The sequence below is a fragment of the Phaenicophaeus curvirostris genome, chromosome 1 (genome assembly GCF_032191515.1).
Source record: "Phaenicophaeus curvirostris isolate KB17595 chromosome 1, BPBGC_Pcur_1.0, whole genome shotgun sequence".
Classification (NCBI taxonomy): domain Eukaryota; kingdom Metazoa; phylum Chordata; class Aves; order Cuculiformes; family Cuculidae; genus Phaenicophaeus; species Phaenicophaeus curvirostris.
The window spans coordinates 12799874-12815877 of record NC_091392.1 but is presented as its reverse complement, the minus strand read 5'-3'; the positions used below and the strand labels follow the sequence as shown (position 1 = coordinate 12815877).

At 45.0% G+C, this 16004-nt stretch overlaps 1 protein-coding gene across 2 annotated transcripts in view; it reads left to right on the top strand.

Moving 5' to 3' along the window:
* Nucleotides 1-2685: 2685 nt before the first annotated feature.
* Nucleotides 2686-16004, top strand: part of RSBN1L (round spermatid basic protein 1 like) — a 56682-nt gene continuing 43363 nt past the window's right edge. For both annotated transcript variants that reach the window (XM_069879211.1, XM_069879134.1), the window contains exon 1: nucleotides 2686-3272. In XM_069879211.1, coding sequence (XP_069735312.1) covers nucleotides 2732-3272 — 541 coding nt within the window. In that variant the 5' untranslated portion in view covers nucleotides 2686-2731. The remainder of the gene's footprint in view (nucleotides 3273-16004) is intronic.

Sequence of the window (16004 nt, the reverse complement as noted above, 5' to 3'; positions counted from 1 at the left end):
GCTTCTCTCATCTCTGTTTATGAATTCTGTGCTGTGCTGCAGTCACTCCACCAAGGACCGATCCCCACAAAGGCTCTCTGAGATCATAAATGTCAGCGCAGTCACTGTGAGGAATTGGAGTTATGACATGAAATGTTATTATATTTCTCTATATGAGTCTGGCTTTGGGAGGCAATGTTTTTGATGATGTTTCTCGAGATTGCATCAATTTATTATAAGCAGATATATTCCACTGTTTCCAATTAACATCAGAACAAATTTGTGATTGTAACCTGTATTTTATTTAGGGTGTATTGCTTGTATTTACCTTTTCAGTGACAGTTTTTGTTCTAAAGTGTTTATGGTGTTTCTCCTTTTGACCGTCTCTCACTCACAAGTTCCTGTCTGTGGCAAATGCACCAGCATCCAGAGGTTTAATTAAAGCAAAAAGAAGTACAAAGGAAGATGCACTGAAGTTTGGTTTAAATATTTTGGAATGCGTGCTCACCATAAGTACAGTGCAGCACTTTAATGCATCCATGTGAGCAATGACAAAACAAATGACAAGGACAACACCTACTTGCATGGCAGCAAGATTGTGGGATCTGAAACAGAACCAGCTTCTGAATTTCAAGTACCCTATAATTTTCCTTGCTGACAAACGGATATGAGATAGCAGCAGAAAACCTCCAAACATTAGTCATGCTACTCTCCAACAAGCAGAAATTGCACCTCATAGGGTATTCTGTCATGTTGCTCCAGCTGACTTTTCTAAAGAATTCACTAATAAAACCCTGGCTTAGGCTAAAAAGCATGATATACTACTTAAATAAGTGAAGGAAACAATAGCTTGTCTGAAGTTTAAAAGCATGCTGCCAGCTGTCTGTTAAAGTTTGCTGCACATTCATTGAACCTCATGAGGTTCAACAAGGCCAAGTGCAAGGTTCTACATCTGGGTTGGGGCAATCCCTGGTTTCAACACAGGATGGGGGATGATGTGATTGAGAGCTGCCCTGCAGAGAAGGACTTGGGGGTGCTGGTCGATGAGAAGCTTGACACGAGCTGGCAGTGTGCACTCACAGCCCAGAAGGCCAACCGTATCCTGGGCTGCATCAAAAGAAACGTGGCCAGCAGGTCGAGGGAGGGGATTCTGCCCCTCTATTCCTCTCTTGTGAGACCTCATCTGGAGTATTGTGTCCAGTTCTGGAATCCTAAACATAGGAAGGATACGGAGCTGTTGGAAAGGGTCCAGAGGAGGGCTACAAGGATGATCTGAGGCCTGGAGCACCTTCCATATGAGGACAGGCTGAGAGAGTTTGGCTTGTTCAGCCTGGAGAAGAGAAGGCTCTGAGGAGATCTTATAGCGACCTTCCAGTACCTGAAGGGGGCCAACAAGAAAGCTGGGGAGGGACTGTTCATAAAGGCTTGTAGTGATAGGACATAGGGGAATGGGTATAAACTGGAGAGGGGCAGATTTAGGCTAGACATAAGAAAGAATTTCTTCACCATGAGAGTGGTGAGACACTGTCCCAGGTTGCCCAGGGAAGCTGTGGCTGCCCCATCCCTGGAGGTGTTCAAGGCCAGGGTGGATGGGCCTTGGGCAGCCTGGTCTAGTGGGATGTCCCTGCCCAAGGCAGGAGGGTTGGAATTAAATGATCTTTAAGGTCCCCTCCAACCCAAGCTATTCTATGATTCTATGAAAAAGACCAGGTCTTCCAAACTAGACACACAGGATAATGAATCTTGAATGTGTGAGAAGGCCAGGCTGGAAAAAAATGCCTGGGAATAAGTGGAAACTGAGAACAGCCACGGGAGTGCGGAGCAGACAAAACAAAATGTCCTGTTTGTCTCTGTAGTTCGGGAACCAAAGAGCTGTATAAAGATCTGGCTGAAAGAGAGTATCCTATACACTTTCTTAATTCGACTCCCACCTGCCGTGATGATTAAAAGAACACGCTTAGAGAAAACTGCGAAGTCTGCGCCTCCTTCATTGCCACAGAAAACCTTTTTAGCTGGACCTGTAGCAATAGGACAAGGGGTGTCAGGTTTGAACTAAAAGAGAAGTTTAGAGCAGATATCAAGAAGAATTTTTTTTTTTTTTTGCCGAGGGCGGTGTAACAGCGGTCCAGGCTGCCCAGGGCAGGGGTGGGTGCCCCTGGGCACACTCTGGGCCAGGCGGGATGGGGCTCTGAGCACCCTGGAGCTGGAGGTGCCCCCGCAGGGGGTTGGACGGCGCGGCCTGTAAAGGTCCCTTCCAGCCCAAACCATCCTGTGGTTCTTTGTGCGGGTACGGGGCACCCCAGGGGCTCTGCCAGGGCGACCTGCGCTCCCAGCAGGGCTCCCCTCCGCCGACCCGCAATGCCAGGCGCCAGCAGAGGAGCCCAGGCCCTGCAGGACTAGAGACAATCAGCTCCGAGCCGAGCGGGGCCGAGAGGAGCCGAGCGGAGCCGAGAGGGCCCGAGCGGCGCCGAGAGGAGCCGAGCGGGGCCGAGAGGAGCCGAGCGCCGCCTCCCCGCTCCGTCCCCTAGCGGCTGCGCCCGCCGCCCCCCGCTCCGCCGCGCGCTCAGCCGAGGCTGCTGCCTCCAATCGGCCGGGAGCCCGCCCCGTCCTCGCGCCGCCACCGGCCGATCCCGCCGTCCTTCGGGCGCCTCCGCTGCCCATTGGGCCGGGCGGCGGCGCCCCCCCCCTCGCCCCTCCCTCCCGGTTCTGTCGGTCGAGGCGAGCCCCGAGTAAATAGAAGCAGGAGCCCAAAATGGCGGAGCCGCCGAGCCCCGTCCGCGGCGCGGCGTCGCCAGAGCCGTTCGGCGCCAGGCCGGCCCCGGACGCCAGGGCCTCCCGCGGGTCGCAGCCGGCCGCCAAGAAGATGAAGGGGGCGGACGAGCGGAGCCCGAAGGGCGCGAAGCGCGTCAACGGCGAAGGGGGCGGCGGGAAGCAGGCGCTGCCGCTGCCCTCGATCGTGCCGGGCTTCGGCGGCCCCGCGGCCTGGGGCTTCGCCGCGCTCCCCTCCGGCAGCGCGGGCGGCTTCGCCTTCCCGCCGCCGCTGCCCCGCAAGCTGCTGCCGCCCGCGCTGCTGCCGCCCGCCCACCAGCACCGGCACCACCGGCACCGCCCGGCCCTGCCCGCCGAGGGCGGCGCGGCCGCCAAGGCCAAGAGGCCCAAGGAGAAGCGGGACAAGGAGAGGAGGAGGCACGGCGCCCTGCCCGCCGTGGCGACGGGGGCGGACGGCGGCGGTGGCCCGGGCGCGGCGGGGCGCGAGGAGAACGGCGAGGTGGTGAAGCTGCTGCTGCCGAAAGGTGAGGGGCGGCCGCGGGGAGGGGCGGCGAGAGCGGCCTGGGGGGCAGCGGGCTCGGAGGGGTGGGGTGAGAGGGACCCGACCCGCAGTTAGAGGGGCCTGGGGGGAGAGGGGGAGTCTGAAAGGGGCAGCGAGCCCAGAATGAGCACCATGTGAGGGTCCCGCGCTGCCCGCAGCTGGAGGGGCGTCTGAGAGGAGAGGAGAGGCTCTGGGAATAGTGGAGAGGGTCTGGGAGGAGAGAGGGAGTCTGGAAAGGACAGCAAGCTCAGAACGATCATGGTTTGATGGTTCCTTGCTGCCTGCAGCTGGTGTGGGGGGTCTGGAAAGGACAGCAAGCTCAGAATGATCATGGTGTGAGGGTCCCGCGCTGTCTGCAGCTGGAGCAGGGTCGGAGAGGAGAGGGTCTGGGAGGAGAGAGGGAGTCTGGAAAGGACAACAAGCTCAGAATGATCAAGGTGTAAGGGACCCTTGCTGCCTGCAGCTGAAGGGTGTTCGGAGGGGAGAGGGTCTGGCAGGAGAGGGGGAGTCTGGAAGGGGCAGCAAGCTCAAAGTGAGCACGGTGTGAGGGTCCCGCGCTGCCTGCAGCTGGCGGGGGTGGTTGTTCCGGAAAGGGCAGCAAGCTCAGAATGGTCGTGAGGGTTACTTGCTGCCTGCAGTTGGAGGGGTGTCTGGGAGGAGAGGGAGGTCTGGAATGGGCAGCAAGCTCAGAATGACCACAGTGTGAGGGTTTATCACTGTCTGCAGATGGAGGAGTCTGGAAGGAATGGGGTATCTGGAAGGGGCATCAAGTCCAGGTTGGGCATGTGGAGGGGGTCTGTTGCTGTCTGAAGCTGGGGCAGGGGGGTCTGGAATGGGCACCAAGTTCAGAATGATCATGGTGTGAGGGTCACTCGCTGCCCGCAGCTGGAGGGGGGTTTGGAAGGGGCAGCAAGTCCAGAGTGGTCGTGGTGTGGGGGTCCCTCACTGCCCGTGGAAGGAGCTAGGGTCTGTAAGTGGAAGCAAGCTCGGAATGAGCATGGTGTTGAGGGTCCTGTGCTGCCTACAGCTGTGGGGTGGGGGTCTGTAAGGGGCAAGAGGCTCAGAATGAGCATGGTGTGAGGGTCCCTCGTTGCCTGCAGCTAGAGGGGGATGATCTGGAAGGGGCAGCAAGTCCAGGGTGGTCATGGTGAGGGGACCTCTTGCTGTCTGCAGCTGGTGGTGGGGTTCTAGGAGAAGAGGGGGCATCTGGAAGGGGCAGCAAGCTTAGAATGAGCATGGTGGGAGCGTCCCTCACTGACTGCAGCTGAAGGCGGGGGGTCTGGAAGGAATGGTGGGTTCTGGAAGGGGCAGCAAGTCCAGAGTGATCATGTTGTGAGGGTCCCTCACTGCCCACAGAAGGAGGGAGGGTCTGGGAGGGGCAGCAAGTGCAAGGTGGGCACGGTGAAGGGGTCCCTTGCTGCCCGTAGCTTGAGGGGGAGTGGGGATGTGGGAAGAGAGGGTGAGTCTGGAAGGGGCAGCAAGGCCAGAGTGGGCATAGTGAGGGCATCCCTCGCTGTCCACAGCTGGTCGGGGGCGTCTGGGAGGAGAAGAGGGTCTGGGACGGGCAGTAGGAGCAGAGCAGGCATGGTCAGGGGGTTCTGTGCTGCCCGCAGCTGGAGGGTTCTGGGAGGAGGGAAAGGCTGGAAAGAGGCAGCAAGCCCAGAATGTGTAAGGTGTGGGATCCATCTCTGCCCGCAGCTGGAGGGTTCTGGGAGGAGGGGAGGGCTGGAAGGGGCAGCAAGGCCGCAGGAAATGGTCGTGGAGCGCGGGTCGAGGCGTTCGAATGGCTGCCGGTCCCGGCCCGGCCCCCTCGCCATCCCGGCTGCGGCTCCGGCCGGGGTCTCGCTGCCGTGGAGCGAGGGAAAGGCAGCGCCGGCTCGGGCTGCCGTCAATTCTGTCAAAAAAGGGGGTGTGGAATTAGCGATTTCGTCAGCTAGAAGCTGCCAGAGGCCGTAGGTTTTCTTACCTATTAGGGAAATAAGGGTGCCTGGTAATTAACTAGAGATCTGCCAGCAAAAGTGAGTTTATCTTTGCTGTGGGGAGCAAAAATGGAGAAGACCCCATGTTACAGACACCTCCCCCCCCAATTTTAAAATTAAATCCTGGATATCTCATTTATTAGGCTTCTAATTTTTACAGGCTAAGTCATCGAGTACTAGAGAGCATGCAGTTAAGATTTAGATACTTAGACTTGAAATCTCATTTAGTTGCTGCTTCAGGTTTGCTTTGTTTCCTGATGATCACTGGGCTAAAATCTTCCAAGAAATGCTCGAGGTTGTCATTAGAAATGGGGGGAGTGCTAGGTTAGTTTATTAATGGGGCTGGACAGAAATGGCCAGGCAAAGCAAAGTATTAGGCTAGATTCCTGCTCAGATCTTTGCTGGATCTTTGTTGTGATCAACAGTAGATGCTTAGGAAGTAAAAGAGAATACAATAATACGGTTTTATTTCCAGTGTATGCCTTCCCAGTCGCTGGTGACCTCAAACCAGATGTTCATGCTTTTGCATCTACATTGAAATAGGAAGAACTTAAAACATTAACTCCATTACCCACTCTAAGCAAGTTTCTTTTCTTTGAAAGGAAAGATAACTTGTGGCTGTTATGTAGGCTTAGGTTACTTTGATTGTAGCCTATACCTGTACTTACAGGATGAGACGAACTTGTAGAGAACAGTTAGTATGAATATGCCTTTTTGTCTGTTGGTTGTTTCTTGTTCTTTTTGGTCAGCATGTTGCCTGCATCTCTTTGTTCTTGAGATCTCGATACCTTGTGTACAAGTGGCTTTAGGTATGTTATTTCAGTGAGTTTGAGTATTTTATCTTAGTTTTTTTTCCCTTGTTTCTGTCCAAAAGATGACTTAGAGTTTTCAGAAATGACAGTACACATTTGATGTTGGTGAAGCAGTCTTCTTTTCAAGGATAGCTGCTAAGAGACTCCCCCGATATCTTTCTAGCAAAGCCGTAGAAATAATGATAACCGTATTCACTCAGATTGTCATAATGTCCTACTAGTGTTACACAATCATGTTAATTCATATCTGAGAACAATATTACAATAACAGGATGAAATATTTTTTGCACATTGGTAAAAGAAATTATGACAGTGATGGTGTCAACTGAATAATTATTATTTGAACCCTCCTGAAAGCAGTGGTTTGTCTTTAAAGAGGAAATTGTGCATATTGTACGTGGAAAGGATATTTTCTCAGAACTTGTATATTAACAGATGCAAGAACTTGATGTTTTAGTTGCTGTTTGCTCAGAGCAAATATTTTCATGTTTCATTTATTTCTTGAAAACCGAAGTACAGGCAACAAATAACACTTTCCAAGACAAATGGTGCCTGTATGACATCTGGGTCTCCAGATATCTGTTTAGATAAAGTTGTTTCTATAGCTAAGTTTTTGTAGCATAGTTTTCTATATGAATGAAAAAGCTTATATTCATTAAACTGTATATCCTGGCATAGAAGGCTCTAAGAAAGTGAAGGATGCACTGAGTCTTCTGCTAAGAACAACCAGCCTTTTTAATTGGTTCTGTATTTGACTGTAGATTAAAGAACAGGTTTGTGCTGTTCATCCTGTGAATAATTTACTTTTCAGAGAGGAAAGGAGAAGTGCAGTTGTGATGCAGGGAGAAAAGAATGACTGGTGGAGTGGGTGGGTGGGCATGCAGAGTAGTAAGTAGACAAGAAAACTAGGAATGATAAATTAGGGTAGGAAGGCAAAATAGGAGAACTTGTGTATTGGGATTGCTAGGACTGTGGAATAAAGGAGAAGATACTGTAGAGGCTCTCATTGCAGCAGTGATGAGGAATGTGGAAGGAGTGAAATTGAGATATTGACCTGAAAATGGGAGGAAATAGTATGCAAAAGCTGTGTAAGAGGGAGGTGATTATGATCTTGTTCTGGGGTAAAGGGCATCTCTGTAGGTGCTAAAGAAAAGGCAAAGAAGGTGTGCTGGTTCTAGCTGGAAGAAGAGTTAATTTTCGCCGTAGTAGCTAGTATGGGGCTGTGTTTTGGATTTGGGCTGGAAACAGTGTTGATGATACAAGGATGATTTAATTGTTGCTGAGCAGTGCTGGTGTTGTCAAGGCCTTTTCTGCCTCTCCCACAGCCTCACCAGCAAGTTGGCTGGGGGTACACAGGAGGTTGTGAAGGGGACACAGCCGGGACAGCAGAGGAAGTAGTAGGAGACATTCAGGAGGGCATTTCTCTAGTAACTGTTAGAGGTGATGTAGCCCTGCTTTCCTGGGATGGTTGAATATCTGCCTCCAGATGGGAAGTAGTGAGTAAACTTGCTTTGCTTTGCTTGCACATGTTGCTTTTGTTTTACCTATTAAACTGTCTTTATCTCAGCCCATGAGTTTTCCTCACTTCTCTTCTTCTGATTCTTTCCCCCATCCCACTGGAGGGGAGTAAGTGAGGGCCTTTGTGGGGCTTAGTTGCTGGCTGGGATTAAAACATGGCAGGTGGTTAGAGGAAGGGTAGGAGAGAAGAAGTGTGGAAAACTTTGGCACCATACACAGACAATATCAAGAGTAAATTTGGGGGGTTTTGTGTAATAGTAGAGCTGCTACACATATCAGTGTTGCATCTGCCACGAAGAAAAGATGAGGAGACTAGAGGTGCAGAAGCCTTTATAAGAGGCAAAATAATTGAAAGATAAGCAGATGAGTGAGATTTCCTTGGTTGTTTTGAGGCTCTGGAGATGGAAAAACTCCATCTTCCTCTTTGTAGCCTGAGTGGAGGTGCATTGCATATGGCTACGCAGGATGGAGTGGGATTCCCAACTGAATGTTGTACTGATAACGATGCCTGTGTCTATAGATTGGGAGAAATCACAGTTCTAAGGGGCAGGTGTGTGCATACTCTGCTGCATGTAGCAATTATGAGACTAGGAGGAAAAGCTTTACTCTGATGAGAGAGGAAGGGCCTACAGAGATCTCAGTCGGGGAGAAACTGAGGAATGAAGCTAGGGGGATCACGGGGAAGAATCGCAAAATTTGTCTGGTGTTATTGCTGGGACTGTGGTTTAGATAAGATAACACAGGGAATCAGCGTGTGCGATGATGTGGAATAAATATGAGACTGGAGTTGTGAAACTCATCATAGGACTTTGAGTAGCACTAATAGTGTTTTCCTAATGCTAGTTTATTTACTGTGATGATGGTAAAGAATGTTGACACAGAGGAGGAAATCATAAGAAGTTTTTTCTCCTACCCTTCAGAAAAGCTGATTACAGGAGCTGATGTTTGTCACTTGCTTGCAATAGTTATTACCAGCTAAGAGAGCCTGGTTTTGAGGCACCTCTCTTTCCTACCTGATTGGAAGATGTTAAGCTCGGTTATAGCCAAGGTGGTTGATTTGCTTAAAGCTCTTTAAAATGTTTGTATTTTCTTCCTTGAGGAAGTCTTCATTTACAGATTTCTCTGGCCTTTTAATTAATCAGGAAGACCTTTAACTTGCAGAGTCATACCCAGGTCTTACAGCTTGTGTTTCAGTTAAATGAATGGAGTTGAGTGAACCTTTCTGACATGATCTTGCATGCACAGAACCTGGAAGAACATTTTGCCATATGCATGGTTTTCCTGCAGAGAAGAGGCTTAAACTGTTTAAAATAAGCTTTAATTTCACTTGTTACCTGCATTCTGGTAGTAGAATTAAGTTGTGTAACTGTTTTTGTTTTAAGACATGGTGTGAATCTGATGGAAATGATTGCTGTTCCAGTTTATGACTCTACTGATTCAGTTTGTCATTCAACTGATCTTCTGCTCTAACAGTTCATAGTTGCAATTGTTTTCTTAACAGTGCAAAGCTCAGCTCTGCCATTTCTCACCGAAATTTTTTTTTTATTTGATCACTACACTTGCTGTAAAGTGTGATTCAGATGAATGACCCATCTTTCCTTTTCGTTGTGGTCACTTCTGTGTAGAATTTCCCTCTCCGTCTGTTTTTTTTTTTTTCCTTCCAGGATCCATTTGCTGATAAGATTATCTTAGTGTGCAAGCAAATACAGAGTGAGACTGGTATTTTTAATGTACAGATAGGAGTTCGCGGTATGAGCAGGAAAGCTGAATGTGGTCCTGTAGCTCTTGTTTTCACTTTTGGTTGTTTTCCTTTCTTTCTGCTACTGTCTTTGAAAGATAAATTGGATTAGATTTCAAGTGAGCATTTATCAGTGATTCTTCTGATAACTTTCTGGCTTTGGGCTACATGACGTTTCTGGATTTTAAGCCTTCCGTAAATTGTACTTTTCAGACTTACTGCTTTGGATTTGCATCTGGAAGGATGTTTGTTTCATAGTTTAGGATTTTCTTCTTTTCCCCTGCTTTAGAGCTTGAGCCATGCACCGTGCTAGTTAGGTTGTCTTTTTTTCTTCTGCTAAATGTTTCCTTCTTCTGTTTACTTCTATTTCTTTTTTTCTTTTTTTTTTTTTTGGTACTGTGTGGCTTGACTCACTTCCCTCTCCCCCCTGCCAAACACGGTAAATTCAGCTGTCATTTTCATGCTTGTGAGGCCTCTTGATCAGTGTCTTGAATGCTTTTCTGTATTCCTGTTCAGACACCCCACTGCAAATCCTTAGAGTTTTAAGTGTGGTGTATAAAAGGAGGAAGGACTCGTCCTATTTCTTTCAGTGTTTGAGATTTATATGCAATTTAGTTTTGACAGCCGATAGTGACATTAACGTAAACATTCAATGTTGAGATGACTTTGGAGAAGTGTATCTACCTCCTGAGGGGCCCTTTACTCTTTTCCTTTCTTTGAAATAATCATGAAGGTTTGCTAGACATCTTTTGTTGTATAAGTTGGAGAACAAAGCAATTCCCTCCTGTAGCCCAGAGTCCAGCTCGGTGTGTGTTTTACACAGCAGAAACTTATTCTGTTTGTAGAATAGTAAGTAATTTTTTTTTTTTTTTTAGTTGAAACAAGATCAGTAGGCTGAAGAATTGGATCTGAAACCCCTTGTAGAGGCCTTGTTTGCAGCTGTTACCTTCTCCACTACTGATTTCTGATGCAACTCCCCAGTGCCTTAGCTTAGACTTGGCTCATTCAGTTCTGCATGTGGAAGGTCTCCTTTAGGAGTGCAAATATTAGAGGAATTGCAGAAATTAGATTTACATTTCTTAGAAATGCATTGATTCTGAAAGGCTTCTTTCTTTCAGTTCGCTGAAGGTCTTGGGGAAATGTTCTTGCCTGGTAATGGGGTTTCTTTAGTCATATCTTGGATTTTAAACATTAATTGTTGAAAGGAATATTGGCCAAATATTCTTGGTTATTGGAATGGGAAAGCTATCATGATTTTTTTTTTTTTTTTGGAGCAGGGGAGTAGTGGTGTCTCAGAAATATTGCATAGGGTTTCTCATATTAATTAAGTCAGGAAGCCTGCTCTCCTGCATACCTTGTGTGACTTAATAAAAGTGCAGGTGTCAAAACCGTTAACGTAGTGGTGTTAAATGTACTTCATGTATCTGCATAACCAGATAATCATGGCTTCTTGAGGTTTTATTTTTATGTATATTTGCATAAAGGGAGGAGAGTGCCGATGGAAGGCAGGGTGATTGATGTTCTTGTACTCCCTTCCTCCTCCCCTTTCTGTTCACCTCACCAGGGCTGTTGGTGTTAACCATATTGATGGTGTCCGTTAGCAGTAGTTCGTAAATATTACGCCTGATGTGCAGTGGCAGCCCTTAAATCAAAGGGAGGAGAGAGAGAGAGACAGGATACTCGGAATATGATCTGTGGCCGACTACTTATGTGGGTTGCCATCTGGAAAACTGCTGCAAAGCAGCTGCAAGTTTTGGCATCTGACACGGTTGTAAAGCTCGGCTCTTACAGTGCTGAAACAGACTTGCTTAAGCTGCCTCATGGGTTCCAGGTGCAATTTCATGATGTGACAGTGACCACATTGCATGTAATCCCTTCCAGAGCATTTCCCACTTGACTTGTTCTCTGCATACTCCATTTACCTTTTTGCCTGTAGAAAGCCTGCAATAGCGATGAAGATCTGGTTAATTTCTGAAATCTGAATGGTGTGCTCTGTGAATTTGTGTTCCTTTATCTGCTATTTAGGAAATAACTGCAATGATTTTGAGAAGATATCTGCCTAGTTAGGAAACAGAAACCTTTTTCTATAGCCTTTGGTAGTAAATGGCTGTTTACCATATAAATACAGTATACAATTTTTTAATTTATGTACTTAATCCAACATCCAAAAATGTAGAAGCTTTTGGATTTGAGGAGGAAGTATACATATCACTCTGAATTAATTCAGTTAATCATGTGGATTCACTGTAAAGTGAAAACATTCGTTGGGTGATGTTTAGGAAGGTGAAGTGGAAACACTAATGGAATGCTTCTTGCCTGTATATTGCACTTTTAAAAAATATACCGCTGTTATTGCATTTCATTCATGGATGTACCATTTCTGTGACGTTAAAATTAAAGAATATGGACTTTGTGATGACACTCACATTGTGGACTTGAATGACAGATCTGAAAATCTCTTCATTCCTTGTATATATTTTCTCTAAATGGGGATGCTTATTCCTACAGAACACTGTATTTTACAAAATTTACACATAACATTGGCTTATTTAGTAGAGTAAAAAAATAACTCTATGATAGAGAGTTCTTTTTTCTTCAGGCTGTGGAACTTGAAAGCTAAGGAGTGAGCCAAACTCTTACTGGACCTTCCAGAGCCGATTCCTACCTTCTTATGTGTTTTTTTTTTTTTTAAACCCAAGTAGAGAATACTTACAAACTCTATTTAGCCTGTGACCAGTTCTTTCCTAAGCAGTGTGTTTCTGTCAAAAGCATAGGAAACAAAAGTGCATTTTGATAGTGGAAAAACTTCATCAAAAGATACAGGGTTCTTCCATCTTTGCCCTGGGATACAAATTGCTTTAAACTTTTGGCTCTTAGTTTTAATGTGTTTTGAGGTACATAAAGGAATAGGAAGTCTGTATGTGTGCAGGAAAGGCATGTAGTGGGATGTGAGAAGGCTAAGGGTTACTATGCTGCAGCAAAATAGCTGTCGGCTGTCTCAGTATAGTGTAGGGAGTAGAAATAGAGACATCAGTTATCCAGCTGTGTTCTGGCCATGTTGAGAGCTAAAACAAATGCTTACATTCAGTACCTGACTAATCTTTGGATTATCCCTTACCAGAACAAGCTTGTAAAAAGGGAGATGGCAAATAAATCAAATCTGAAGTTTACATTGCTGTGATTTTTTTTCCATTTTAGTAGATATTTTAAAAAAAACAGTTACTGAAATGTAAATATGCATAGGTTTCTTAACTTAAAAATATTGTATAATGTTGATTAATTTTGGAAGGGTTGCTACTATAAAATCCTTCGTGGTTTCCTGCAGAACATATGTTATGCCTATTCTTTTTAATTTTATTTAAACGTTTTAATCCTTTTATTTAGACTAGGACTTTTTAAAAAATAGCCCCCCAGCCCACCGCCAAACTTGCCTCTCCCTCCTCCTCAAGAACGAAATAGCCACATCCTTGTGTAAGAAGTTCCAATAATGGCCCACATATTTAGTAAGTTGTTCCTGTGACTAACTTGTGCCTTTGTTTACCCACCAACCCCCAAGAAATGAACTGTGGTATAACCACTTATGGATTAAGGATGTCAGGCTAGCTTGCAGCCACTGGTACATCTATATTAGGTTGTTTTCAGAATGAAGAACTTTTTATTAAAACCTGTTTTCTCTGTTTGAGTCAAATTGTCCCTTCCCTTGAACTCAAATTATCTCCTCATTAGCATATTAAACTTAAATTTGTTAATTGCTTTTATGAAGCTTCAGTTTTTCATTAATGTGCAAAAACCCTATTCCAGTACCAACTGCAGTGCTGTGACATACGGAATTAATAGCTGTTGGTACTTGATGTTCTCCTGTTGTGATCACTGACCGTTTATTTCCCTGGGGACTCTTTCATCCTGTTCCCCATGACAGCTCAGGCCTTTTTATTTTTCAAATTTGTTAGGACTAGCACTTGTAAGAGCTAATTGCAGAATATTCTGTGGGCATAGAAAGATGAGTGTGTCTCTGTCCTTTGCTACTGTGAGATGCTGTTGCCCAACGAATTAAGTAGAGGCCTCAGGTTTTGGATCAGCAGTATCTGTTACTGGTAAACCTCAAAAAAGCTGTGTAAGAATGTCCCAAGTTTTCTTAACTTGTTCAACAGAGCAAGTTTTGTCTTGTTTTCCCTTGCCAGCTTCACTTGGTGGTTGTTTATTCAGTGACATGTAGGTTGTTAATTTCTTAATATTGGAGGAATTTGTTTCAAAGCAGGATTTTTTTTGTGAAGAATTTTCATGTTTTTTGATTGAGAAAGTGAGATTTGAACTGATTATGTATGGATAGGGGGAATGGATACCTTATTTTACAATACGCACTTGGAGAGGTACTCCTCTGTAGCATTTTGGAAAGTCCTAAGAGCTCTAGCCTGTATTGAACTCTTAGCAACTTTATTGAGCAACATTGTATGCTGGCAGCAATTAGTATGGTGACTGTGCTTCAAGAGTTGCACTTGCCCTTCTTTGCTACAGATCTATGCCATTTTCATATTTTAACTGTGTTCATGAACTAGAATGACAATTGGATACTTCTAAATTTACTGGCATTGCAGAGCCAGCATAGCTAGGCTGCAAGAAATTTTGTAGTAAACTCAAACGTTAAAACTATTTAGTTGATTTTTATCTCTGCATCTCACTGAAAGCTGTGAAATGGAATATTATCACTGATGAGAATAATCTACAGAGTATATTTTGAGAATTGTCTTGAGTTCTGCCAGCCAGACTAGAAAATACTTACTTTTACTAATTAAATGCAAACATTTGAAGTGAAATTTGACAGAAGTTTTAATCCATGAACTCGTTTCAACTTTTTTTTTAAATTGCGTGTTTTGCCTTTATTTCAATTCTTATGTACACTTATTTTAAGGAGAAATCTGCTATCTGATGCTTATCTATTCTGTGGGCTTTGAGGGAGGAGGCCTGAGAATTTGTACATTTAAATTGGGATTCTCAGTTGTTCTTTACTTGCTTTAGGCTGTACACTGGCTTCATTACAGTACTGTGATTTCTAAAAGGGAAATAGTTACGTTTAATGCATTTCAATCCTTCGTCAGCTGCATTTATATTGCATTTGTAGCCTCTAGATATGATTTGCTTGTGATTGTTGCTGGAGGAGGTCACAAGACACTTTCATTGTTCCTTTTTTTCTGGTACATCTCACCATTGACTCTGCTAATTGCTTTCTAGATGTGAACATAAACTAGAGGCTCTTTAAAAGGTTTCAGTTTGTTCCCTTTCCTTACTTATGTGTTGCTTCTGACAAAACTGAAAGATTCATTGGCCTGTAATGCTATTCATGAGCCTGCAATAAAGGATTCTTTCAGCCTTTCTCGTGGCCTCTTTCAACAAGGCTCAGCATTTGTATATGCTCTTCAATCTTTCTTTGATTCATAAGTGATAGCAGAAGTCAAGTATGCCTCTTAAAACTACCCAAACGTTGAGATAAAACTAGGTCTTCCCATGATAATTACAGTCTTGGCTGAGTTGAAAATTCAGTGCAGGTTACAAATCAATACTGAAGTTACTGCCCACTTGCTGAGTGAGTGTCTGCTTTTAGCCTGTTACTTAAACTCCTGTTGTATAATTTATTTCCTACTTCATACTACTAAATTGCAGGAGATTTACTATTTGAGGGTTTCTTCTGGGAAGAAATAAGACCGGAGAGGAGGATTCACGTCTGCTTAATTTATTCCTAGAAAGTACAGATTTGTGTTGCTTAGGAAGGCTTGTTTGGATTCAATGTTCTGTGATACACATGAATCTGCTTTGTCTTCCCTTCTCATTGAACTGTTAGAAGGCTGTTCTTGCATGTATTTTTCAGTTCATCAGAACCAAGACTTCCAAACAGTTCTAAGCACAGCTACCTTACTCCTTATTTCTTTTGTGCCAGAAAAGTTTCTGTTCTCTCTCCGCTGCTTATCTTGATCTGCGGATAAAAAACAGATCTATCTCAATTGCCATAGCTTTTAGTTTTTGTTTTTCTTGGACTTTTCTTCCCAAAATACTTTCTTCATCCTGACAACTGTTAAGGTTCAAGTTCCGTAGCCTTGCTAGAAAATTGCTACAAGGAAAGATATGGATGCAGTGGAGTCGTTAGAATATTCTTTTATGTGGATTACCCTCAACTCTTTGCACTTTTTGTTTAGCTGTTAATGTGCTTTATAAATAGTTTGTTTATGGGATGCTATATTGCCTTCTAGAATTGAAGGCTTGCTTTGGTTTGGTTCTGAGCAATATTTCTGATTTATTAATAGTGACGATACCTCCTGCTTCTATTTTGTGTGAATGCTTGAGGAAGAGTAGTTGGATTTCTCTTTGATTCCGTGTGGGGTTTATAAGACGAGTACCATAAATAAAATATCTCTCAGCTGTATTATTGGAAAAGCATTCTGAAGCGTAACATTATATAGAAGCTTGAAATCGGATTTCCTCTTTCCCTGCGGAGGATAAAAAGCCCAGTAAACGCTTGGAGCAGGTACTTGGCATCAGGCCAGGAAACCAGGCATGAAGTGCTGGTCACAGTGCGTCTAAGACTAGTTAAATCTGATTTCTCTAAATGCTTGGCCTCAAAAGTAAATCTAAACTTGACTTGAAAAGGTTGCTCACTGAAATTATGAATTCCTCTG